Source organism: Populus nigra, chromosome 11 (genome assembly GCF_951802175.1).
Source record: "Populus nigra chromosome 11, ddPopNigr1.1, whole genome shotgun sequence".
In the NCBI taxonomy this organism is placed as follows: Eukaryota; Viridiplantae; Streptophyta; class Magnoliopsida; order Malpighiales; family Salicaceae; genus Populus; species Populus nigra.
This window is the reverse complement of record NC_084862.1, coordinates 264,471-287,837: the sequence shown is the minus strand read 5'-3', so window position 1 is coordinate 287,837 and position 23,367 is coordinate 264,471. Positions and strand designations below refer to the sequence as shown.

The 23,367-nt window shown below is 36.2% G+C and overlaps 4 protein-coding genes across 10 annotated transcripts; 2 read left to right on the top strand and 2 right to left on the bottom strand.

The window, feature by feature from the left end:
- The first annotated feature begins 300 nt into the window (after positions 1-300).
- Positions 301-6,648, top strand: LOC133706255 (ATP-dependent RNA helicase DBP2-like). Of its 3 annotated transcripts, XM_062131746.1 has the most exons (15): positions 301-676; positions 850-942; positions 1,043-1,207; positions 1,313-1,408; positions 1,739-1,813; positions 2,152-2,313; positions 2,672-2,752; positions 3,684-3,782; positions 4,190-4,285; positions 4,407-4,538; positions 5,010-5,084; positions 5,465-5,554; positions 5,656-5,730; positions 5,959-6,188; positions 6,309-6,648. In XM_062131746.1, exons 1-14 carry the CDS (start codon positions 413-415, stop codon positions 6,127-6,129), a joined length of 1,674 nt encoding a protein of 557 aa, XP_061987730.1. In that variant the 5' UTR covers positions 301-412; the 3' UTR covers positions 6,130-6,188; positions 6,309-6,648. The 3 variants fall into 3 exon arrangements, with proteins under 3 accessions (XP_061987730.1, XP_061987732.1, XP_061987731.1); XM_062131748.1 differs by lacking the exons at positions 5,959-6,188; positions 6,309-6,648 and having other exon boundaries at positions 5,444-5,554; positions 5,656-5,715; XM_062131747.1 differs by lacking the exons at positions 5,959-6,188; positions 6,309-6,648 and having other exon boundaries at positions 5,281-5,554; positions 5,656-5,693.
- Positions 6,649-7,439: 791 nt separating this feature from the next.
- Positions 7,440-11,833, bottom strand: LOC133706242 (protein NETWORKED 4B-like). Of its 3 annotated transcripts, none has more exons than XM_062131728.1 (4): positions 11,610-11,833; positions 10,311-10,391; positions 10,028-10,136; positions 7,440-9,553 (listed from the first exon to the last, which is right to left on the bottom strand). In XM_062131728.1, the coding sequence occupies exons 2-4, from the start codon at positions 10,323-10,325 to the stop codon at positions 7,836-7,838; spliced, it is 1,842 nt and encodes a 613-aa protein (XP_061987712.1). In that variant the 5' UTR covers positions 10,326-10,391; positions 11,610-11,833; the 3' UTR covers positions 7,440-7,835. The 3 variants fall into 3 exon arrangements, with proteins under 3 accessions (XP_061987712.1, XP_061987713.1, XP_061987715.1); XM_062131729.1 differs by having other exon boundaries at positions 10,311-10,388; XM_062131731.1 differs by lacking the exons at positions 10,311-10,391; positions 11,610-11,833 and having other exon boundaries at positions 7,440-9,591.
- Positions 11,834-14,986: 3,153 nt separating this feature from the next.
- LOC133668503 (methylesterase 17-like) lies at positions 14,987-18,391 on the top strand. Of its 3 annotated transcripts, none has more exons than XM_062088400.1 (5): positions 14,987-15,335; positions 16,843-17,236; positions 17,317-17,457; positions 17,807-17,941; positions 18,047-18,391. In XM_062088400.1, exons 2-5 carry the CDS (start codon positions 17,000-17,002, stop codon positions 18,323-18,325), a joined length of 792 nt encoding a protein of 263 aa, XP_061944384.1. In that variant the 5' UTR covers positions 14,987-15,335; positions 16,843-16,999; the 3' UTR covers positions 18,326-18,391. The 3 variants fall into 3 exon arrangements, with proteins under 3 accessions (XP_061944384.1, XP_061944383.1, XP_061944385.1); XM_062088399.1 differs by having other exon boundaries at positions 15,493-17,236; XM_062088401.1 differs by lacking the exon at positions 14,987-15,335 and adding an exon at positions 15,367-15,492.
- A 2,239-nt stretch (positions 18,392-20,630) lies between these two features.
- LOC133667949 (eukaryotic translation initiation factor 2 subunit beta-like) lies at positions 20,631-23,342 on the bottom strand. The gene is made up of 10 exons (XM_062087663.1): positions 23,253-23,342; positions 23,083-23,129; positions 22,891-22,999; positions 22,734-22,789; positions 22,601-22,655; positions 22,406-22,506; positions 21,962-22,107; positions 21,677-21,819; positions 21,478-21,563; positions 20,631-20,912 (listed from the first exon to the last, which is right to left on the bottom strand). The coding sequence occupies exons 2-10, from the start codon at positions 23,122-23,124 to the stop codon at positions 20,835-20,837; spliced, it is 816 nt and encodes a 271-aa protein (XP_061943647.1). The 5' UTR covers positions 23,125-23,129; positions 23,253-23,342; the 3' UTR covers positions 20,631-20,834.
- Between the last annotated feature and the right edge of the window lie 25 nt (positions 23,343-23,367).

The window sequence follows — 23,367 nt, the reverse complement described above, 5'->3', positions numbered from 1 at the left end:
TACAGTTATGTTTCTAATTTTTATATAATTTTTTAATTTATATAATTTTTTAAGTAATTTTATGATGCTTAAATAATAATTATTAATATTTTCTAAATTTACTTTTAAAAAATAAAGAAATATAACTATAAAAAAAATCTAGATAAAAATATTCTTCGGTGTTTTTCTCATTATGTATACTTAAAGAATAACTATGCTTCTAATTACTTTACAGTAACCATATATATATATATATATATATATATATATATATATATATATATATATATTTTTTCCTATTGCTTTTACCAAACAGTGTTAGAACGGTAAAAAACGAAAAAAAAAAAAAACCTTCAAAGCCATTTCTCTCTCTTTCTTCTACCCTTCTGGCTTCTACTTCGCTGATACACTCTCCCTTCACTCCTAAAAAACGATGTCGTATATCCCTCCTCACCTGAGAAACTCAAGCTCAACCACTACCGTTACTACTCGCAGAACTCAGTCACCGCCTTTAACAGACACTAATCTCTCCCATTCCTCTTCAAATTCCACCTCCTCCGCCCCTTCTTCTTTCTCCACATTCAACTCTCTCTCCTTACGGACCTCCGCCTCCGTCGCGCGAACCATCTCAGTTCCTCAACCTGTTTTTCCTCAGTGGACGCCCTCCGACCGCGTCCTTCGCTTCACTCCAGATCAGGTTCACTTCCTTTTCAAGTTTTCCAATCTTTTTCCGATTTTTGTATTTTAAGTGATTATTGTACTAAATTGCTTTATTTATCAGTAATCTGTTCTCACAAAAAAAGAAAAAAAATTGAATTTATTAATTAAAATTATTTGTAGCTGTGATTAAATTTTTTATAATAAATGCAGATTGAAGAAATTCGTTCTCAGCTCAAAATAAATGTCAGTGTTGCTTCGGGTTCACCTCCTGCACCTGCGCCTATTGAATCATTTGAAGATATGGTAAATTCACTTTTTAAAAAAAAAAGAAATTTAGTAATTTTTTTTTGAAATTGCTATATTTAGTAATGTTTTTTTTGTTTATCTGGTGAATATTTGTCAGTGTTTGCATCAAAGTATCATGAAGGATATTGCGCATCATGAGTTTACGCGACCGACTTTGATTCAGGCTCAGGCAATGACAGTTGCGCTTAGTGGAAGGGATTTGTTGGGTTGTGCTGAAACTGGTAGTGGAAAAACTGCAGCATTTACCATTCCTATGATACAGGTGATCGATGTTAGAAGTCGTTTTATAAGAAGATATGTTCTATGGTATTGTATTTATTTTGCTGTTTTTGATTGGGATTTTTATTTTTTTGTGTTGATCTGGCAGCATTGCTTGGCTCAACCTCCTGTTCAGCGTGGTGATGGACCATTGGCGATGGTGTTGGCTCCTACCAGAGAACTTGCTCAGCAAATTGAAAAAGAGGTGTGATACCTGGTCCTTAGATGTAGAGAGCAAAGATATACTCATGGATTACATCTGTCATTCTGGTCATGTTTTGTTTATATATGTTGTGGAGTATCATCAATGTGTGGAACTGTCTTTGAAAACATTTGGTTATTTTTTTTTGAGTTGGGACTATTATTGACTTTATTTGTATTGATGGAACTTATTTTCCCGAGGTTCCTGTCCATATAGCGTTTCTACTTTTCCTGGCATGTTTTATTGGACCACTTAATTTATTTGTTTTGGGGCTTTGGATCATGGACATACTTGTCAAGCACCAACCTTGAGTTACTTTGTCATATCTTTCAGGTTAAACGTTTTAGTAGATCTCTTGAGTCCTTCAGAACTGCCATCGTGGTGGGTGGAACAAAGTCTGCTGACCAGGTAAGTAATGCTGTGATTATTTGGCTTTCCAATGTTTGATTGTAGTTTCTAGAAGAAAACAAAGTATGGATTCTTATATATGTGACGTTGCACTTGGAATTGTCTATATGTGGTTAGGTAGAATAAAAACAAAATTGTCATGTCTTTGTGACAATTTTGTGAGAATTGAATTCTTAGCAATGCATGTCTGGACTCTTATACACCATTTTATTTTCTTTGCCAGTAAGGTAGAATGTCTCTTGCTGCCCTGCTTTCTTGTATTATTATGGTGATATATGATTTTCATTAAGTTTACTAATATTTGTCTGTTTTGTTTTTGATGTTGCAACCTGTGACAGGGATCAGAGCTACGAGCGGGAGTGGATGTAATTGTTGCTACTCCTGGAAGATTAATTGATCATTTACAACAAGGAAACACTTCCCTTTCCAGAATTTCATTTATCGTTCTGGATGAAGCTGATAGAATGCTTGACATGGGCTTTGAACCACAGATTAGAGAGGTACATGATGCAAATGCATAGGAGTGGTTGGATTTCTTAGTTCATTTTGCTTGATAGCTAAACAAGTAAGAAGCGTTAAGGTTTCCAGAATCATAACAAACTCATTGATCAGTACGAAGCATTGAAGGGAGATATCTGAGTTTACCTTTCATAGAGCACATGATGCAAATGCATAGGAGCAGTTGGATTTCTTAGTTCATTTTGCTTGATGTGTTTTATTCTTTCACTGCATCATTGTCATTTAAGTGGATTCTTCAACTGCAGATTGAATAGTGCTTGATATGACTAATGTTTATGCACTTGCAAGAATTGCAGTAATCTTCAACAAGATGTATTAACCGCTTCCATATTCTTTCAGGTTATGCACAACCTTCCAGAGAAGCATCAAACTTTGCTGTTCAGTGCAACTATGCCTGTGGAAATTGAAACACTAGCACAGGTTAGATCTCCTGCTCCTTTCCGTTTGGGTCTACCTTTAAAAAGCATGATATGATTCTTGCAAGAAGAGGAAACTGGGAACAATTTTGAGGATATTGATGGATCCATGCTTTGTTTTCTTTAACTGCTATCATTTGAATGGAATCCTGGCCCACGGAGGAGAACATCTATTGTTCCTTTTTTCCTTTTTTTAATTTCAGTGCCTGCAAATCAATAGCCTTTTCTTTCAAATTCATATTTTGATTATCCAAGGTTCTTTCATATGAGTTTGATTAATTTATGAATCCTTCTCTTCTGGATTATTTGCTTTGGTATTAAGAAATACATTAATCCTCCTTCCTGTTTTATATATTTGCAAGTCCCTGGAAATATTATTTTGGAAACTTCAAACTTGGGCATCTTCAGATAATGGTTTATTATTTCCATATCAACAAATGTTGCAGTACAATATTCAAAATATTATCCCAAAATTTGAATTGTTGCATGAAAATCACACTTTAAAGTACATTTTTAAATCGCATTCTTGTGATGCTAGATATCTAGGTCAATATGGTCCTTTTGCTCTTCGAATCCTATTTTCCTAATATTTACCGTCATATTTGGCACGGTGTCTCATGGTTGCTTTACCTAAGTGGTCTACATGTCTGGTTTTCTAATCATTCTGTTACCTGGATGAGTGCGATGATGGCTTTCCAAAATCCAGCATTCAAACCCGGTATTTGCTTTTACTAGTACATTTTTGAAAAGAAGACAACTATACCCCCCCCTAGATCTGGTTGGTTTTGCTTGCAAGTACTACTATTATTGAGTTGCAAATCTTGACATATTTTCCTACTTGTCAGTATAAGGTTGAGTATGTAAGATTATTTCAGTTAATTTATCCTGCCACAAAGAAGTTCATGTAAAGATTACATTGTTTCATTCAATTTCAGGAGTACTTAATTAGCCCTGTTCAAGTCAAGGTAGGAAAAGTGAGTAGCCCTACTGCAAATGTGTCTCAAATTCTGACAAAGGTTTCTGAAAGTGAGAAGGTATGCTTCTCTTGGTGCATCAGTACAAAATATTTTGTTTCACCTACAGAGTTGAAGATTGGCTTTGTATTTATTGTTTTATGTGGACCAAGTATATAGAGGAACCTTTGGTTTTCTGATTGCCACAATGGTTTAACTGAAGCAAATTATTAGTCAAAACAGAGAGAACAATTTTAAATTTGATCATGAAGATGAAAGACACTGTTGCTCACAAAATTGTAACTAAGGAAATTTTGGGAGCATATCCATTCCATGTGATCATATAATTTTACTATCAAATATATAACTTGGATGATTATATTCTTAATTACTTTTTTTTTTAAGTTGACATCTCTTGTTTCAAGTTTGTGTGGTCCTTTGATTGATCAAATTGGTATGGTGTTGTGAAAGCATTTAATGTGGTGTAGATTGATTGCCTTCTAGCTCTGCTTGTGGAGGACGCATCTCAGGCTGAGAAATCCAACCAATCCTTTCCATTGACTATTGTGTTTGTGGAGAGGAAGGTATGCCTCATACTATATGTTTTCATGTACTTCAAGCCATGTTTTTTTGGTTCTTATTTATGCTTCATTCTTGTAAGTTTCTTGTTTAAAGTTGTAATACTTGAATATGGTTTGAATGCAGACAAGGTGCAATGAAGTTGCTGAAGCTTTGGTAGCGCAAGGTTTACAGGCAGTTGCTCTTCATGGAGGCCGCAGTCAGAGTGAAAGAGAAGCTGCTTTGCATGATTTTAGGAGTGGATCTACTACTATTTTGGTATTCTGATTTATATCACTTAAGCATCTTGAGTGCTTAATGTTCATGATATTATTACTTGTTTTAGATAACACAGTTTGAGACGTTCCTAAAATGTGATTTATTCAAGTTGTCTTATGTTCTTTCTTGTAGTTATCCAATGAATTGAATTTAATGCTCTGATTCATATTCCCTCTTCCACTTGTCACTCCCCCCCCCCCCCCTCCCCATCCCCCTCTATTTGTTGTACTTACACTCTGGCACATGCATGCATATTTATCACAGTTTACTCTCTGCGATCTACCACCCTCTGGTACCTTTAAATATAATTTACCATTTTTCCCTAGAAGAAGAAAGAAAAAGTTCTTTCCTTGTGTACGGTAGATTTATGTTATACTTCTTGTTTACTTCCATCTTCTGTTTTCTTCCTTTAATTTCATCTTTTACAAATTTGACATTGTCTATGTTGCTTATAGTGATCTCCATGTGCAGGTTGCCACTGATGTTGCATCTCGTGGATTGGATGTAACTGGAGTTGCTCGTGTGATAAATCTGGATCTCCCAAAGGTATTTTCAGTGGAATGTTTTTTGGTCATATAATGTTAGATGACTGCAATGACAGCTTGGAAGTATTTCATTCATTATTCTGTTGCAAAAAAATTGGACATTCTACTTGGTTTGTGGATTGCCAGCAATTCTAGCAGTTCACAATATCATCAGTAGTGATCTTGATTATAGAACCATCCTGCAATGTAAATCTCAGCTTGTGTTGAGGCTAACCAGAACCATGCCTTGAGGTACATCATGGCCTCTATCCCAGCTTATGGTCATGAAGTCTTTGTGCTGCATGTTCTTAGCATCAAATTAGCCTGGCCATTTTCAGTTGCTATTGATTTCCTTCTGAAGTAGCAAACCTGAAGCTTCAGTTATGGCTGCCTCAATTATAGAAAATGGAAGATTATGTGCATCGTATTGGAAGGACAGGCCGTGCAGGGTCAACTGGCCAAGCTACTTCATTTTACACTGATCGAGATCTGGTACCACCTTCACCTTATCTTTCTACTTATTGCTAATGCTCCCTTCTATTCGTGTATTTGCCAGCTCTTCAATTCTTGACTGCTGTGCCTTCTTACTGTAGTTCCTTGTGGCACAAATAAAGAAAGCAATAGCAGATGTGGAATCGGGGAACACAGTTGCTTTTGCAACTGGCAAGGTATTAATTTTCTTTCTAGTATGCATTAATAATTTCTTTTAACATAATATATGTGGATTAGTTGTACTTTTTTCACCCCACATTTTCTGCTCTACACCTTTCTCTGTGCGAACCTGGCAGTGCAATGAGATTGCTATGAAGCAGTAATTCTAGCTTGAAGGACTCTTCACTTTGAAATCTTTAATATTTCTTATATTTTTACTGAACTTAGTACTGTTTAACCTTTAGGCTGCAAGAAGGAAGGAAAGAGAAGCAGCTGCTTCACAAAAGGAAGCTAGGAATGCTCTGTCCAAGGTGATGGGATCCACATGTATAAACATTGAGGATAAGTATAGGTTCATGATAGCCCCTTCAGTCATCACAAGTGAGGGCGCGGCCGACAGTGCCTGGGATGATTAGTTGAGGATCTATTCAGTGCCTTTTTAAGGAGCATTGATGATCCATGCTCAAGATTCAAGGTTAGTGAGATCTTGTGACTTCATCATCTTGGTGTGTATGCGCTAGGGTTTGCCTGCATTAGTGTGTGTTTTGTGCCACCATTGCCCAACTTGTGCTGATGAAAAAAGATGAATGTGTAGGCGCACACTTCCTGATTTAGGCTTGAAGTGAAAGACGTGGAGTTGCGCGTGGCTTGTTCCCTCTCCAAATCTCATCGAGCCTTAACGCAAGCAGCTGTAGAGGACAGGTAGAATGATCCTAAAACAGCAAGTAGCATTGCATATAGATTGTGCATATTGTATGTATACAGAATGCTCTATTGAATTGTGATGTGATGTTTCAAAGGTTACTTAATTACCTCTAATCAATCTGATTCAATGTTTATATTGAACGGATGCAAACACGAATGCATGTTCTGATATATTATATTTGATTATGTAATTTTTAAGATTATAATGCGACGAAGGATTGTAATTGTAATGATTGATTACACTGCAAGTATTATGTATATATAAGCTATGTAATGAATACTTAATGAGTAATCATGCAAGGATGTAATTGTAGAAAGGGTTCTCATTGGAGGGCTAAATTGTAATTTTTTATAAAGTACAAGGACCAGAAAATTTAAAAGAAGAATTAATTTGTAAATTAAAATAAAACATGGGGTGGTCTAAAATAATTCTTTTTAGAAACCACAAGGACTGAAATAAAATATTATAAAGACTCCTTTACATGACTAAGAGCCTTGCCGACAAATAAAATAATCTTTTTCATTGCATCGCATGGAATAAAAACAAGGTTTGAAAAGCCAAAACAATAGCTTGTGGGCATGAAATGAGAGTGTGTTTAGCTTTGTGGTTGTGATCTGAAAAGGCCGGCTTAAAAGAAGTCATAAAGTTCTCAAGCGAGTCTAGCTTTTTCACTGCTCAATCACACCGCACACTGTTGGTAATTGCTTGGTGCTTCCCATTCTGCTTGGAAAGTGAAAAGCCTGACACTCCACCACTCATGGCAGCCAACATTTCTTTCTCTTTACTGTCCACCTAGTAGAAGAGCTTTCTAGTGGCCTTTTGCTGTATGATTTATTTTTCTTTGCTATTCCTTTGATGAGTATTGTAGAAGTCGATGCCTCCTTCCACCTTTCGTTAATACTAGAAGATCTCTAATACCTTGTCAACCAGGATAAGAAGAGGTAATACAGTGATACCTACTGCCGACGTTGACGAAAACAATACAAAGAAATATAATAAATATTAAAGATTGGGTAGAAATTTTGCAGAAAAAGAAAAGCTTTCATTTCTTCTATTCGAAGTACAGGTAAATTAAGACACCCATTTAAACACCGGCAAGGAAACATTGCTATCAGGAATAGCTTCGGTAAGACTCTGACTGCAAGAATCCTCATCTAGTTTTATGTTCGAGGAATTATTTTTATGGCCTCAAGAACCCTCAATACATAAGTTCTTCTTGTGATGTTTGCTATACAGACCAAAGAAATGCCACAGGACTACTAACCAACAATGGTAAACCCGGGCATCACTCAGCTCAAACATGAGGCATGGCAGAAAAAAGAAAATACATTATTACACTACTGAGTGCCTGGCTGGGCTCGCACTCGCACTGCAGCACTATCAGATTTGCAGTGGAGTTGCAGCCACAACCTAACTTTATGTTGCCAAAACTGGAACTCCCTTGTGCCCCGCAAAAGCCTGTCGTAGAGTATGATAACCGTTCCTGTAATGTTCAAGAGTGAGACACAGTTGCCTTATTGCCTCCCGTTTCTCTTCTGCTCCTTCCAGGATTAAAATTCTTTGCCTCTCAACTTCTCCCTCCAAATCCTTAGCTTTTGATCTTAACTCATCCATTAGTTTACGTGCCTCTTCTGCCCCGGCAAGTAGCTTCACATGCTCCATCCGTAATTGTTGCAGATGCTTATCCATTTGATTGACCGGGTTGTCTCTAGAAGTTACCTCTGCTTTAAGTGTAATAGCTTTCTCATTAAGCTCTTCTCTCTCAGATTTTATGCGACTGTCTCGCTCAGCAGTGTCTTCCTTTAACTTCTGAATTTCACGTTCAAGTGTTTCCTGCATTTCTGCCTCCTCAGCCTGGAACATCCTAATACCATCCTCTAAAGAACGGCAACGTGATTCCTGTTCTTTCAGCCGCTCCTCCAAGCATGTCCTCTCCTCTATCAATTTAGATATTTCAGCCTTGATTTGTGCCTTTTCTGGAAAAATCTTCAGCTCAGCATCAGACACTGCTATTTTAAGATCTCTCACCTCACGATCCCGGTCTGACAGATTAGTTTTCAGCCTGGCAGTTCTTTCTTGCAGCTTGGAGACCTCCCTTTTTTCTGCGTTGAGCTTGTTTTTCAACGTATTTATCTCCTTGTGAGCCAACGCAAGTTGATCTTGCAAATTATTGATTTTCTCAGATGGTCCACCACCCTCAAGTTGTTTTTTCAAAGTAGTTATTTCTTTCTCTGAAACATGAAGCCTCTCTTTAGCAATCCTGAGTTCTTCCATTAGTGCTTGAATCTTAACACTGGAGTCCAAAGTTTCAGCTTCCGACCCACCAATCCTTTGTTGAAGATGAGAAGCTTGATTTACCTCAAATTCCAGCTCAACCTCCCTGGTTGTGACCTTGCTCTCAGCTGGCGATGCGAACTCAGACTGCAAACCATCAGAGACTTCAGATGACCTATATTTTTGAAGCTCAGTATTCAATCGAGTAACCTCTTCTTCTGACAGCCGTAACTCCTCATTTGCAATTGCCAGATCTCGCTCACACCCTGTAAGTTCTGCAAGAACATCCTCAGAATCTTCATTTCTGACACCCCTAAATGAGCCATCAACACTCTCATCTTGCTGCATCCGTAGCTTTTCTTTTGTTTCACAAAGCTCATTTTCTAAATCAATTATTCTCCGGGACAGTCCTTGGTCACCACTATTACCAGATAGACCCGAGTAATTGTTTACTGAAGAATCATCAGATTCTGATTCTGAATCCGTCAACGTGGATAATTCGTCTACTTCTTTATGGTGATGATCGCTACTGCCACCAGAGCCCAAAAAGAAATCAAAACCAGCAGCTCGAGGGCCAGGTTTAAGACGGCTTGGTTTTTGTTCACGAGCAGGAGAAGGTGGTTCAAAGATAACGTCAGAAATTCCAGAGCCTTGGGACTGGAGATCTGATGGAATGCTCTTCCTTAATTCTTCTGTCACGTGATCATAACGTTCTGCCAGAGATCGATACATGCGGTAGAAGTCCTCTACATGAGAAATCAATTCTGGTCTCTTCTGATAATACATCTCAGCCTTTTTAGCAAATGAGTCTCCATCCTCTTCAATTAGCTTCAGCATCCGCTTAACGCTCTGGTCCATCTCTGCAGTCAAGGATCGTTTTCATGATCACAGGAACTCACTGTTTCGTGATGCAAAATACAAAGTTCAGAGAAAAAAAACTCCTGTTACAAAAACTCGGGGGGGTTCCGGATTGACCATGGCAATCACTCAGGGTATTCCCATGTCGGAAACAAAATAAAAAATAAAAAATAAAAATTCATCAGGAGCAAATGGCTATCTTTAAGTAGAGAATACTCTAACCACTATTCTTTTGGAGTGGTAAAATAGAGGCAGACCCCAAATATAGGCACCAGACAACAGTGTTGACCATGCATGTCCTTTTAACACATTTATCTTGTCTCTGAGGAGCATTTTACTTAAATTTGCGATTCCAAAGACGCGGCAAGACACCCTTATTTGATAATCTGTTCCTATTTCACATTTGATTCATGCACATTTCTGTTCTACCAACAAGTCCTTGAATGAAAAGGGACAGCGAGAAATCAGTAGCTCACCCTCAAGATTCTCAGCATGCCACTTGGAATTTTTCGGACTGATATGACTATCCCACCACCAGGAATGTGATTTTCTTGTTTGCAATCCCTTGAAATTCTTACACGGGACCTGAAATTCATAAAAAGAGCACCAGTTACAAAACCAACTCACACTAAATTTCTTAGACTGATGAGAACATTCAGCGGAACAGATGAGACTGCAAAACTAGAGCCCATCACCGAGGTCGAACATAGGAATTCAATTGTTTGCTAAAACTATTGGAATAAGAAAATCTGTTCTTACCATCGGAGAAGCCATTTCGGACGTTGAAGGGAATGATGCGGCGGTCCAAAATAAACTGATGTGGTATTATCAACAAACCTGCTACACAGTTATAAAGATAGCTATTACATGAAGTCTTCACGGTGAACAAATATCTCAACAACCAATCCCCCCAAAACCAAACAACGTAGTTTTAAAACACAAAGTGCCGCCACTTGTTAATATTTCTACAAATGCTTTTTAATTAATTTTTTTTATTCCAACAATTAAAAAACACTTTAAAAAATATCAATTTAATATCTCTTATATAATTAAAAAAAACAATTTAACCACATAAACAAAAATTATCTAACTTTTATATATATATATATATATATATATATATATATATGACAAATATATACTACCACATCTATGTTTATTGACATCCTTATTGTGTCAAGAATATATTTGAAATTGCAATAATAATGATGAAAGCTTTAAAATGTTTTTAAAAAATATATATTAAAATAATAAAATTATTTTTAACATCAATATATCAAAATAATTTAAAAATATAAAAAATATTATTTTAAATTAAAATTTTTTAAAATATTAAAAAAATAATAATTTCAAACACGGATGATTGAGCCGACTTCAATAATAAGTAGGTGGATAAATGGTGTTAATCCAAAATGATTTTTAAAGAAAAAGGAAATTGAGAAGATAATGTTTTGAAAAACAAATCATACCGACAAGAAGTACAGCTCCTTTGTCTGAAAATCACTATACTGTAACATTCATTAAAATATTCCCTTATTTGACGCCAAAAACACCAAATACAAACAAAAAGATCAATATGTAGTATTTTAGACGCAGAGAATTGCGAATACCAAAATCCAAAAGGGTTTTTTCCTTTGTTTCTATTTCGGTTAGAAAAATAAATTTTATGAACTAACTTAGAAAATTGATAAGTTTTGTTGATTTCTTCGGTATTTTAAAGGGTTGTTTATTTTAGTGGAAATAGAAAGATTGAATCTTTAGAATATTCCACCAAAAAAGAGAAAAAAGATTGAATTTTTACAATTGCATTTGTTTCAGTAATGAGGTGAAAAAAAGAAGCTGCAAAATTCAAAAGGGTTACTGGTTTTTAATGGCAGAAACTAAAAATCTTCAAGTAGAGATCAAATCAAACAATCTAGTTAGCACATTAACCACTACATATCATGATATAAATGATCAGCTCATACAAATTGAAAAGGATAAAAGACTGAATCCATAGAAAAGAGAAGTAAACCGAAGCAGCAAAAGAAAGAGAGACTGGAACAAGGTAGAGCATACAGAAGAGAAAGAAAGAGGCTTTCTTGTTTGCTGTTATTGGAAATCTCGAGGGATGATAATTAGGGGCATATGCAGTAGTAGACTAGTGGTGATGGATGATCAGTTTCAAAAGAAAGAGAGGAGGAAGTAATAGAGACAAATCTGATAAAATTGTTTGCCCACTCACAAGAACCACAACCCCACAACTACAACAGAGAGAGAGAGAGAGAGAGAGATGTGAAGAGTTATATTACATAACAATGGAGGAAAAAAGGGATATAATGGCTACCTTTTTTAAAATCTGGTTTCCCACTTGAATCTCCATACAAGTCAATGCACTTAAGCAATCGCAACACATGGGATTTAATTTTTAATTAATGATTTGATTTTTCATAATCAATTAAATTTGAAATAATCGTGCATATGTACTTGAAAATCTCAAATTATTCTAAACAAATTTATTTTATACACCGATCTCTGTTTTTTCTTTTTTTTTAATAGATAGAAAAACCCTCAGAATCTTGTACCAAATCTAGTTGTTTCCTTGAAATAAGAATTGTTGTTTAATTTCTCCTTGACTACCATCTAACTATCGACGTGTAGTTGGATGGGAAGATATTGCTAAAAGAATCGATTAAGCAAACAAGAACATGTCCTTATTTTGGATGCCAAAGGACTTGGCAAACTTTATCTATGAAGCGTGGATTTTTTTTGGTGTGGTCATTTTGACAAGCAAAAAGTGCATACGGTAGCTTAGATCATGTTTGTTAGAGAGAACGACAGAGGGGATCCGACGTAGGAATAGGGTTAATTACTGCAAAAAAAAAAAGGAAAAAAAAAGCCCTTCTATTCAAATGGTTTTGAAAAATGGAGTTCAGGAACCAAGAACGATAGGAAGAATTCATAAGAAGAAAGTATAACCCAAACATTTTGGATGGTGTTTGGATTGGTGAGAATGCTTAGTCGTCGGAGTTTTATCCCTGTCTTCGTAAATTATCTAGTCAAAGAAATAGTATTCTGGGTAGTATGAGGCCTTGGATTGCTGGTTGCTGAAGATATATGTAATCTTTAATGGAACCGAGATATTAGAAGCACCGCTTGACAGTTTAATGGAGGTTATTAAGCAAATCCATTTGCACAAAGCAACAACTTGAATCCACTCTTTCAACAATAGGTTCAGCTAAAATTCTCGATCTTGTTACTTCATTTTTCATTTCCATTGTTGTATTACTTTTTTTCACTTCTTAATTATGCTGGGTTTTCATCTACTAAATGGCTAGCTTAATATATATAATCTCTCCAATTTCGTTAATAATAATAATAAAAAAGTTCCTTTTCACAGTGATTAGCGAGCTATTTTGATATAGTTCCATGAAAGTATAAGATAATAATTTGGGTTACTAAATTATTCTTGTTTTGTAAGATCATCGTAGTCATGAAGCATTGTGGTCAATTAATGTTAGAAGAGAAGATCTCTAGAGATGTCTCCACATGGAGTGGAATATGGCGAGATGTTGATTATTTATTGCTTTTGACTTTGTAACCGAAAATAAATGGAAGAAAGTCAAAAGGCCAGGGTTTCTCTTTGTCTTTATCCTGCAATCTGTCCCTTCTGAAGCCAGCAAGAATTTCTTAGCGATGACTTCTTTGTTATTTTTGCAGGATGGTATGCCATTATTGAAGCAGGATGTAGAATTATACGAGTAAACATCAAGAACCCAGCTTGCAGGCCTCTCTCTTTCCACTGCTAACCCTATTAACTAATAAAAAATACAATAATTAACACGCCATTGCCATCGAACTGCATGTATAGGCTCTCACACACACATGTACACAGCATGCACTTGTTCTGATATCACTTTTATGTTAGGTTAATTGAGTATATCGAATGCATTTCACACCCAGGAAAGAAACGAGAAGGAAACTCCATTCACAGGTGGCTTCATCTCTGTTTGTTCCCACTGGCTTATATATATATATTTTTTTTTTATTATCGTGGGTGTCCGGGCCAGCTTGCGCGCACCTCGACTAATCCCACGGGCCCTTAAGTTAACGACCATGTAAGCCTCCAGTAGCCATCATATGAGCAGCCATAGGGTTTGAACCTGAGACCTAAAAGGGAGCAAACCCCTTAGTCCCAAGCTCTTACTACTAGACCACCACCTAGATGGTTCACTGGCTTATATTATATATATATACAAGATGTAGTTGTGTGCCTTGGAGTTGGCATGATGGTATTTAATTAATAGGAGATATGTTCAGTCATTGCAGGTTTTCAGCTTCGCGCCACATGGTTCTTAGAACTGCCCGTGTCTCGAGCCTTGAGTTTTCTTGCCGCATGTTGTGCATAGCTTGCAAGTTGCAACCATTGTACTTGAGACATGCAAGTCCAATTGGTTATAATATGCTTGTGTGTGTGTGTGATGAGTTAATCTAACTCCACCAAAAGAAGCCTGGCTACTAAGAGTCTTGAAAGACTAAAAGATGTAAAATCGATGCCACATCTGAATTCTGCAGGGCAGCCCTTCCAATTTCCAAACAGCTACCTTAATTTGCTGGTTTTATAATCTAGTTTGTCAATGTATTGTAGCTTCTTCCTTCAAAAAAAAATGGTGACCACACCACACAAGAAAAGGTACATTTACCCAAAGACAAATCACATAATATCTCACATGCATGCACATCCTAAATTAACCAGCACACCTGTTTATTGAAGGTTGAGTACATTTAGATATAATATTTAACGTGATTCGATAAATTACCTACATCTATGAAAGAGTTTCATATTATTAGAGATAAATAAAGGATACAATACAAATAGATGAAGGAGAAGGATCACTTCATTCTAACTCAACTCTCAATTTTTATTGTTGCACTTGCAGCTACTCCAATGACAACAGGGCTGCTATCCTTGGCAGCCCCTCTTTCTCTCTTCTTTTTATTGCCTTGCTCTCTCTCTATTCAAACTCTATTGCTCTTTCCTGGTGTCTATTTATAGACAAGAATGATGCCACCAGCTCCAGCTTATCTTCAACAATGATAGCTATTAATTTTTGATGTTAAGGATGGACTGCTGCATTTGTCAATGGACGATGTCATTCATTAATGATTGTTACATATTAATAGCAACTCACTCAATAATTATCACATCCTAAGAGTCACATTTATTAATTGGGTATAAAAAAGGTTAATGTAAAGTTGATTTATTTTAACTCGTGACTTGGTGGATTTAATTATTATACTACTAATTGATATTTTTTATTATGGTTGTCAAACTCATAAATTGATTAGTAAAATTATATGATTTTATAAGTCAACTAAAATATACCATGTAAAATAAGATAGAAAACTTAAAAATTAATAAACTCTGTTAAAATGGGTAAAACTCAGGGTTTACCGAGTTCACAAAATTAACAAAAACCATCGAATCTTCTCACTGTTCTCAATCCTCTCCTCTCCATCCCGTTAGTCTCACAAAATTCCCCTTTTTCCTTTCCGCTTCCCCAAAATCTCACATTCTCTGATTCTCAAATTCAACCCTAGCAGAAGCAGATCTCACATTCTCTGATTCTCAAATCTTAAACCCAGCAGAAGCCAACGCCTTCCACTCTCTTTCTTTCTCTCAAAACCCCCATTTTTTTCTTTATTTCGTTTGCCTTTGATCTGATTGTCTCCGACTCTCCGGTCTCCAGTTTCCAGTCTCCACTCTCTCAGCTTTGCTTGCTGGATTCTTTCATTAGTGGCCAGGTTTGCTTGATTCTCTCCTTCTCTATCATGTTTTATATCATTTTTGGGTTATCAATCTTATATCATTTTTGGGTGATTTGGCTGTTAAATAATCTTGAACTTGCTGTTAATCTTGCAATTGGTGCTGAAAATCTTCCTGGTGTTGAAAATCTTCCAGGTAAACACATTATTTTCTGTTAATCTTTTCTTTTTCCCCTCATCCATGGCGACGAAGTGTCTGATATAGAATAAGAGTTGAGTGCCTGTCATATTAACATTTGCTCATTTGCTGAATCATAAGATCTTTTCTCTTTTGTAATTTCGCATGCCTTATTAACTGTGCTGACAAGTCTTGTATGTGTGTGTATATATATTGTCATATTGGGTTTTTGCAATCTTTGCATGTTTTTGTCCTAATCTGATAGACGGTACCAAATATGTTGCTTTCAAATGGTTGCTTTCAGTTTCTGGTTGCTACAATGCTGCTACATCATATATAGCTCCCAAACCCATCTTCCTTTTTATTGCAATTCCCACTAGAAGGGCAGAGCATGAAATGAATGCTTAATACTGTCCTGAATTTTGGTATATATATTGATTCTTCAGTCACATGATATCTCATCTTCTTGTTGCACATAGAGTTAAAAGAATTAGTTGAAAAATATTAGGTTAAACAGAGAGAGGTGCCTGCAATGATTTTTCTTTGAAGGTTCTAGAGGAGTGCTCCTCTATTATACAGAAGGTGAGGGTGTCTCTGATGCAAAGGTGTAGTTTTAGAGTCGGTGTTCTTGTAGTATGTGGTGAACTGGAATTTACCTGTTCCCAATTCCTACTTCTCTTATATATCCTGGATAATAACCAGGAGCTTGTTTATATTTGTATATCTTCTGGTGCAAAAGGGGTTATGATCCTAATGGGTAGCAGTAAGACCATTGTTTGGTTTAGGAGGGACTTTCGAATTGAAGATAGCCCTGCATTGGCTGCTGCTACAAGGGATGGTTGTGTTTTCCCTGTATTTATATGTTGGTTTTTTTGTTGTATTTTATTCAATTCTCAGCACTATACATCCTTATTGGTATATATATATATTGATTCTTGAACTGCAGGATACATGACGATAAAGATCAAGGCAATGAGGTCATGTTTAGTTTATATGACACACCAATATATTATTTGTTTTAAGTTTGTTAATTTTTAGTTAATAAAATTCTATGGACATAATTGTATTGTATTATATTTTAAAGTTATTTAAACCATCTATAAATTTTTATTTGAATCATGTATTTTAAGTGTTTGGACATTTGTATTGTTTGTTACTTTATTTCACTTTTACTTACGATTTTACGATTCGAGTTTACGATCCGAGTTTATATTGTATATTCTGTGTCGTGTCAAAAATGCGTTTTCGACAACCTTGTTCTTTATCACAAGACATAACATGCAAATATGAACATTGCTATTGAATGACTGTGTCAGTTAAGAAAGAAAAAAAAAACAGCATTGATCAATTAAGCATGTCAACTTGCAGAGATTTAGTTTATCATTAATCAGTCATCGTACAAGAACCAAGAAGATTGAATAAACAATTGAAGCTGAAGGAAATTAGTCCAAGAATGTTCAAGCGCTGCTAGAGAGTAGCTAGCTAGGTGAGAATTTCCAGTTGGGGAGGTGGGAGGTGGGCTAAAATGAACGAGGTGGTGGGACTTCAAAAACCGCACTTTGTTCTAGTCCATGGAGTATGCCATGGAGCCTGGTGCTGGTACAAGATCAGGTGTCTCATGGAAACATCTGGCTATAAGGTCACATGCCTAGACCTTAAAAGTGCTGGTATTGATCAGTCCAATCCCAACACGATCCTCACTTTTGATGAGTACAATGCACCCCTTATCGACTTCTTGTCGAATTTGCCAAACGATGAAAAGGTAAACTAACTAAAAGCTTCTGTCAACTATAAGCGATTGATTTTTATGGGTTGCTTGCTTGCTTCGCTGTATATATGTAGGTTATATTGGTAGGACATAGTGCAGGAGGTTTGAGCTTGACAGACGCTATACACAGATTTCCTAAGAGAATTCATCTGGCTATTTATGTTGCTGCCAACATGTTGAAGCATGGCTTCTCTTCAGATCAAGATTTCAAAGATGTAAGAAATTTCTTAATCACTTCTCTTATTTGCTAGTGGCCTTGATAATTTGATCAAGTTAGATCATGAGGTGTTTTGTGCTATATTCCACGTTCCAGTTGATAGGCTATAATTGTCTTTCCTGGCTGAAGCTTGTATCAGCAAATCCTCCATGTCTTCCAATTCTGATGACTGCAATTGTTAGTGCTTGTTTGTAATATACAAAATCTCTTATAATTTGTCTTGCATTCCTGATGACATCTTGCATGCTTTCACCCCTTGGAGATTAATCTAAGATCATTTTTGCATCTAAAGGGCCTAATTCATGCCCCTCGCTCTCTGTATATATATGTGTGTGTGGATCGAGCAGGGTGACCCTGATGTATCTGAGTACGGAGAGATAGCTGATTTAGAATACGGGATGGGTCTAGATGAGCCTCCAACAAGTGTCATAATAAAGGAGGAGTTCCAGAAACGAATTCTCTATCAAATGAGCCCTAAAGAGGTATATATTGATTTATTTCGAGTCTTTTGACACTAGTAGCAAGCATGATTGCATCTCTTAACAATCCCAGCCCCTTGATTATTGGTTTTGGACCAAGTCGATCAGGACTCCATATTAGCATCAATGCTACTGCGAGCAGGGCCTATCAGGGCATTCAAAGGTGCTCGATTTGAGGGAGGAAAGGATGCTGATTCTGTTCCACGAGTATATATTAAGACATTGCACGATCACATTCTAAGACCAGTGCAGCAAGAGGCAATGATAAAGAGATGGCAACCTTGTCAAGTTTTCGAATTGGAGAGTGATCATAGCCCTTTTTTCTCTGCCCCATCTTTGTTTTTCAAAGTAATAGTCGAAGCAGCAGCCGCCATCACTTGTAACTGATATTTTATTGAAACTTCAATAAATCTGGACTATTTATAGGGCTCAACAAGAGTTTTTAATTGGTTATGATATGCTTGTGAGTGTGTGTGTGTGTGATAAGTTAATTAATCGAACTCCACCAAAAGAAGCCTGGCTACCAAGAGTCTTGAAAGACTAAGAGAAGTAAAATCGATGCCACATCTGAATTCTGCAGGGCAGCCCCTTCCATAGCTAGCTTAATTTGTTGGTTCTATAGAAAATTTAGCTTAATTTTTCTTTTAAGTTTAGGGTTTATAACCTAGTAAGTTGTGTCTCAATTAATGCCAGTATTCTCTCCTCTCGATCAGATTATCTCAAACTCGAACCTCTTTGCTGTGATAAAAATTAGCTCGTGGACCAAGTTAAGCGCAAAAAACAGAAAAGAAAAGGAAACCCTGGATTCTTTTGCAGGGCTGCTCATGCATTAATACAAATTTATTTTGTTGCGTGAATGAAAGAGTGGGGTAGGATTTCCACTCAGCAGTTGGGTGAAAGATTAACGAGGAATGGACGTGCAGAAATAAATTATCTGAAACAAGCTGGTGTTCTGACATCTGACAGTACGCCATGCACTTCATTAATAAAGAAGAGTAGCAGCAGCAGCCAGCCTCAGCCCCTAGCTCCATGCCTCTCCCTTGACCCTCCTTCTGTTCACTTTGGTGCAGAGCTCTGCCGCCTCTGATGAGTACTTGCCTTGGAAAAAATGAGACCTCGAGGCCGGCCAGCCAACTCATAGAACAGTCGGAGAAATTAAGCTCCCTGCCTTTGCCTCCTTTTTATATATATATATATATTCGTGTATGCATTGAACAATTTTTTTATTTTATTTATTTTTAATTCACACGAGATACAGGTCTTCTTTGATGTGTGGGGGTAGAGTGTTTCAATTCAGTAGTTGATTGAACCATGCATGCAGAAACAACTAATTTCCGAACCCCGATCGAGGTTGTGTGTGTTAATTATTTATTCCTACTCTTGTTTTATTATCTTGATCATTTAATTCTTATCTTTTTTAAAATTTATTTAATTAACCCTTGTTTTATAGTTTTTTTTTTTTAATAATTTCATAACTAACTTTTGTCAAGTATTAATGTTTAATGATATATAGGATTTAATTGTATCATTGAATAATACATTAAAAATAGATGAATCATGTTAGTTGCAACTTTTATATATATATATGTTAAAAGCTAATTAAACAGACATAAAATGATATGAAGATATTATTTATTGAAGCTCTTCAAAAATAAGAAAAAAAAACCATGTCATAAAAGAAGAATATTTATTTTTACTACATAGTTAACTTTGGGATTTAATAAAAACTAATAACTTGATTAATTGATAATTTAATTCAAAAACACAACAAATTAAAATTAATTCAACAAATATAAAAATTAAAACAAGTACAAATGAACAATGACCCGAACACAAAAACACCCACCGTCCAATCCATCACAAGTCATTTTCAATGATTATTGTCATGAAACTTCCAGTGCAGAAGCACTGTCTGCAGCCCCATAAAATAATAAATACATAAATTAAAACAAAAATCACTCGGATATTCCAAGTGATGTATGTTTAAAATAATTACTGAGCATCATTAAGTGACATAAGCGCTTTTGAATCTAAATCCTGAAAATATGAGAATTCTCAAAGAATCTGAAAATTCAAGTAAAGAATTAACCCCAAAAAAAACTAATAGGCATCAGTGTCAGCGGCTTCATATTTTTTCTTGTTCCTGTGAATTTTTACACTTTAATCCCTTAATTTTATTATTATTTGGTTCTTCTATATTACTTTGATTTGTAATTGGTTTTAATGATTTATTTTTTTATGAGCTAAGCATGGTTAATTCTTGGTTTTGCAAGATAACTCAGATTATAAGATAACTAAGATGAATTCAAGTTAATTTTTTTTATTTTTTTTTTATTTTTTCTTTCAATATTTAATTTGTTAAAAATTAAACTTTCATAATTTTTTCATTATACTTTCTATAAAACTATCATATTGCCATTTAATTTTTACTTCCTGATTAAATATTAAAAAAAATATCTTTCTATAATATTACCAAACATTAGTTCAGTCAATTTATTGTCGTTGCATGTTTTTTTAATCATTAACCACGCTTATTTAATCAAATTAAATCTCTCAAATTTTTTCTACTTTTTTAAAAGCGCCTTTTTTTTTTAACATTGAGCTTTTTTGAGCCCATCTAGTAGAAACCAGGCAAACTGATGCCCCAACAACCCTCAGCTTTTTTCAGACCTATTCATTGAGACCTAGAAAATTATCCAAACATCTCTTGAAATATAAATTAAAAACCAGTACAAAGTCCCAGAAACAACGTAACCATCTTAGGAAACATCTGTATACTTCATAAATTGACAGCATTTCAGGTAGCTGTCACAATTCACGCAAGCAGTGGCTGATTGACAGCAAATACAAAAAAGGATCTATCGGCTAATTCGCACAATTCCTGGCTTTTAAAGGCTTATGTCCCGGTATTTCTGCGGCCAACACGAGCAACAAAACCAGCTTTAATTGGAGCAACTGATCGTCCAGAACCACACTGCACAAGTACTAATAAGATCAGCAAGAAAGAGCAAAGCAGAAATGGGGACAAAAATATAAAAGCCACAAAGAAGTCAGCAACCTGAAACTGGCATCTTCTTGATAGTTGCATGTAAAGCAACAAGGAATTCATGGAATGGAGAATAATGACAGTAAATGATAAGAATAGATTCAACCAAAAATGCAGATACTGATTGGAAAATAAAAGAAAATGCCAAGTCGATAGAAGAAAGCTCCACAAAAAGCAAGGTCCCAACATTTCCCACGGGCATTGTAAGCAAACACAAGGGCACTCACCAGGAGGGCCTTGGATGTACGTCATACATCTGCCTATGAGGTTGGAAAATCTGGCAATGGATATCTCATCATCTTAAGTCTCAACTTAAGAGGATTTGGCCAGAGATAAATTTGGATACCTATTAAAGGTAGTCACGAAAGTTGTACAATTTTCTTTCCAAATCAGCATCTACTGACCATCCCGTATTTTGTTATCCCTTAAGTTCTTTGTCTCAGTTCTTTATCAACAACCATAATAAAGAGACAAGAGGATAATCAGCAGTTACCTTCTCGCATCTGAGAAAGAAGAGACGATTCTCTTTTGACAAAATGGTGTCAGGACTCTTGCAACCAAGACAAATGACATACTCATCTGAAAATGACATAGAAACATTCAAATGTGTTAGGCAACAAAAACCCTGCCCCATCAATTCCTTCTGGAAAGCTTAGCATATAAGGAATCAATCGAGAAAGTTATATACTTACTGATATATCGACGAAGGATCCCTTCAAAATTTTTGGGAGCAAATCTCCCTTTGACAACCAACCTCTGTTGCCCATCAAGGGATCCGCTGGTACCCAACTCAGCAAGGAGGAAAGCCATGACATGGTCTGCCTGCCGATGCATTCTGAAATCCCCCCACCAAAGAAAATGGAAAGATAAAGTTCACATTCAGTATTCATGCCAAAAACAAGAAGCCGTGTACTAAAAAAACAAATGATAACAAGCTACGAAGAAAGGCAACGCAACGGAGAGCAACATCAACTCACGTCCTGCACAGATCCATGAAATTCACAAAAACAGTCTTCTTTGTTCCCTCACGAAGAACTTGAGGAGGCCTCATCACAGTTCTTCGCCTGTCACCAGCAAGCTCAGGATTGTTTTCACGCAGAATGTTGAAAACTCGGCCAAGAAGCTGCCAATGACACAACAGAAAGAAGAAAATTCATTACTCCCCAAGAACATATATGATAAAAAATAAGGGAACCATAATGTCTCAGCCAAGCACTTAGCCAACAAGTAGAGAGCACAGACATAACAGGGATGGAAGACCTACAGTAACTACAATCAAAAGGATTATGTGATTACTCATTACAAAATATCAAGATCTTTTAGCCAATCTATTACATAAACTATAGTTCAGAGAAAGCAGAAAAATACAGTTCCTTGTACGATTGGTGCTACTCCACATAAATGAATTTTTTTTACTGTACCTCCTCGTACTCATAGTCACGGTCAGTCCCATCCCAGGGGTTTCGTTGCTGCTGCTGCTGCAGGTCAGCACCCTCCCCTTTTTCATCCTCTCCTGCATGATCTAAGAAACCAAGAAATGCATCTCTCTCAGAATCCAAATAACAGAGTCAACATAGATTAAGCAAAGAGGGAAATTTAAAAGAGAATCTTCTTACCATCCAAATCTTCTCCTGCAACCCCACTTTCCTCATCCAACATACTGGTTTCAACCTATAATTATCATACCACGTATCAACACAGAGATTCACAAAAAATCGGATGATACTAAAAAAGGGCACGCCAACTTACAGGTTTCTTCTTCTTCTTTTTCAAACCAGTAAAAGAACTCTCAAGCCCATCAGAGACTGTAACCAACAAAAAGAAAAAAAGAATCCCAGAAAGAAAAATTAGGCAATCTTAGCACAACTATTCAACAAGAAAAAGAAATACTTTTAAGTAAATATACCTGACAAAGATTCAGTCTTGTCAGCCAGGGAATCGACTGCCTCATCTGCATTCTCTTGTATCACCACCTTCTTCTTCTTCTTCTTCTTTGTTGGATCAAAGGGGGCAAGCTGCTGTCACAAAGAAATAAGAATAAATTAAAAAAGAAAATCAGCGCTAATTAATCAAAGGGAAAAAAAGAAGAAAAACAGACCTCTGCCACCTCATCCTTGATATCGATACTTTCGTCCGCCATGATTGCTGCATTGCATGAATCAAAATAAGAGATAGAAACTGTACAGAATCTAATTATGAAACCCTAAGACATAAAATTATGGGATTTTGCTTCAATAAACCCTAGAGAGTGAGAGAGAAAGAGAGTACCTTTGTGGTTTACTGCGTCTCCTGCTGCTGCAGCTGAGAAGGATTGGCTTGGGCTTTGGTCTGCGTTCAGAGAGAGAGAGAAAGGAAGCAGAAATGTTTATAGTTGGATGGTGCT

Excerpts from the sequence above, each read along its gene's own strand:
- LOC133706255 (XM_062131746.1), top strand. The coding sequence starts at position 413 with ATGTCGTATATCCCTCCTCACCTGAGAAACTCAAGCTCAACCACTACC. Across the intron at positions 2,314-2,671 it reads TTGAACCACAGATTAGAGAG|GTTATGCACAACCTTCCAGA; the intron begins GTACATGATGCA and ends ATATTCTTTCAG. Across the intron at positions 5,555-5,655 it reads TTTACACTGATCGAGATCTG|TTCCTTGTGGCACAAATAAA; the intron begins GTACCACCTTCA and ends TTCTTACTGTAG.
- LOC133706242 (XM_062131728.1), bottom strand. Across the intron at positions 9,554-10,027 it reads GCATGCTGAGAATCTTGAGG|AGATGGACCAGAGCGTTAAG; the intron begins GTGAGCTACTGA and ends CCTTGACTGCAG.
- LOC133668503 (XM_062088400.1), top strand. The coding sequence starts at position 17,000 with ATGAACGAGGTGGTGGGACTTCAAAAACCGCACTTTGTTCTAGTCCAT. Across the intron at positions 17,237-17,316 it reads ATTTGCCAAACGATGAAAAG|GTTATATTGGTAGGACATAG; the intron begins GTAAACTAACTA and ends GTATATATGTAG. Across the intron at positions 17,942-18,046 it reads ATCAAATGAGCCCTAAAGAG|GACTCCATATTAGCATCAAT; the intron begins GTATATATTGAT and ends CAAGTCGATCAG.
- LOC133667949 (XM_062087663.1), bottom strand. The coding sequence starts at position 23,124 with ATGGCGGACGAAAGTATCGATATCAAGGATGAGGTGGCAGAG. Across the intron at positions 22,790-22,890 it reads CAAGACTGAATCTTTGTCAG|TCTCTGATGGGCTTGAGAGT; the intron begins GTATATTTACTT and ends TGTTGGTTACAG. Across the intron at positions 22,108-22,405 it reads GTGACTATGAGTACGAGGAG|CTTCTTGGCCGAGTTTTCAA; the intron begins GTACAGTAAAAA and ends TGTCATTGGCAG.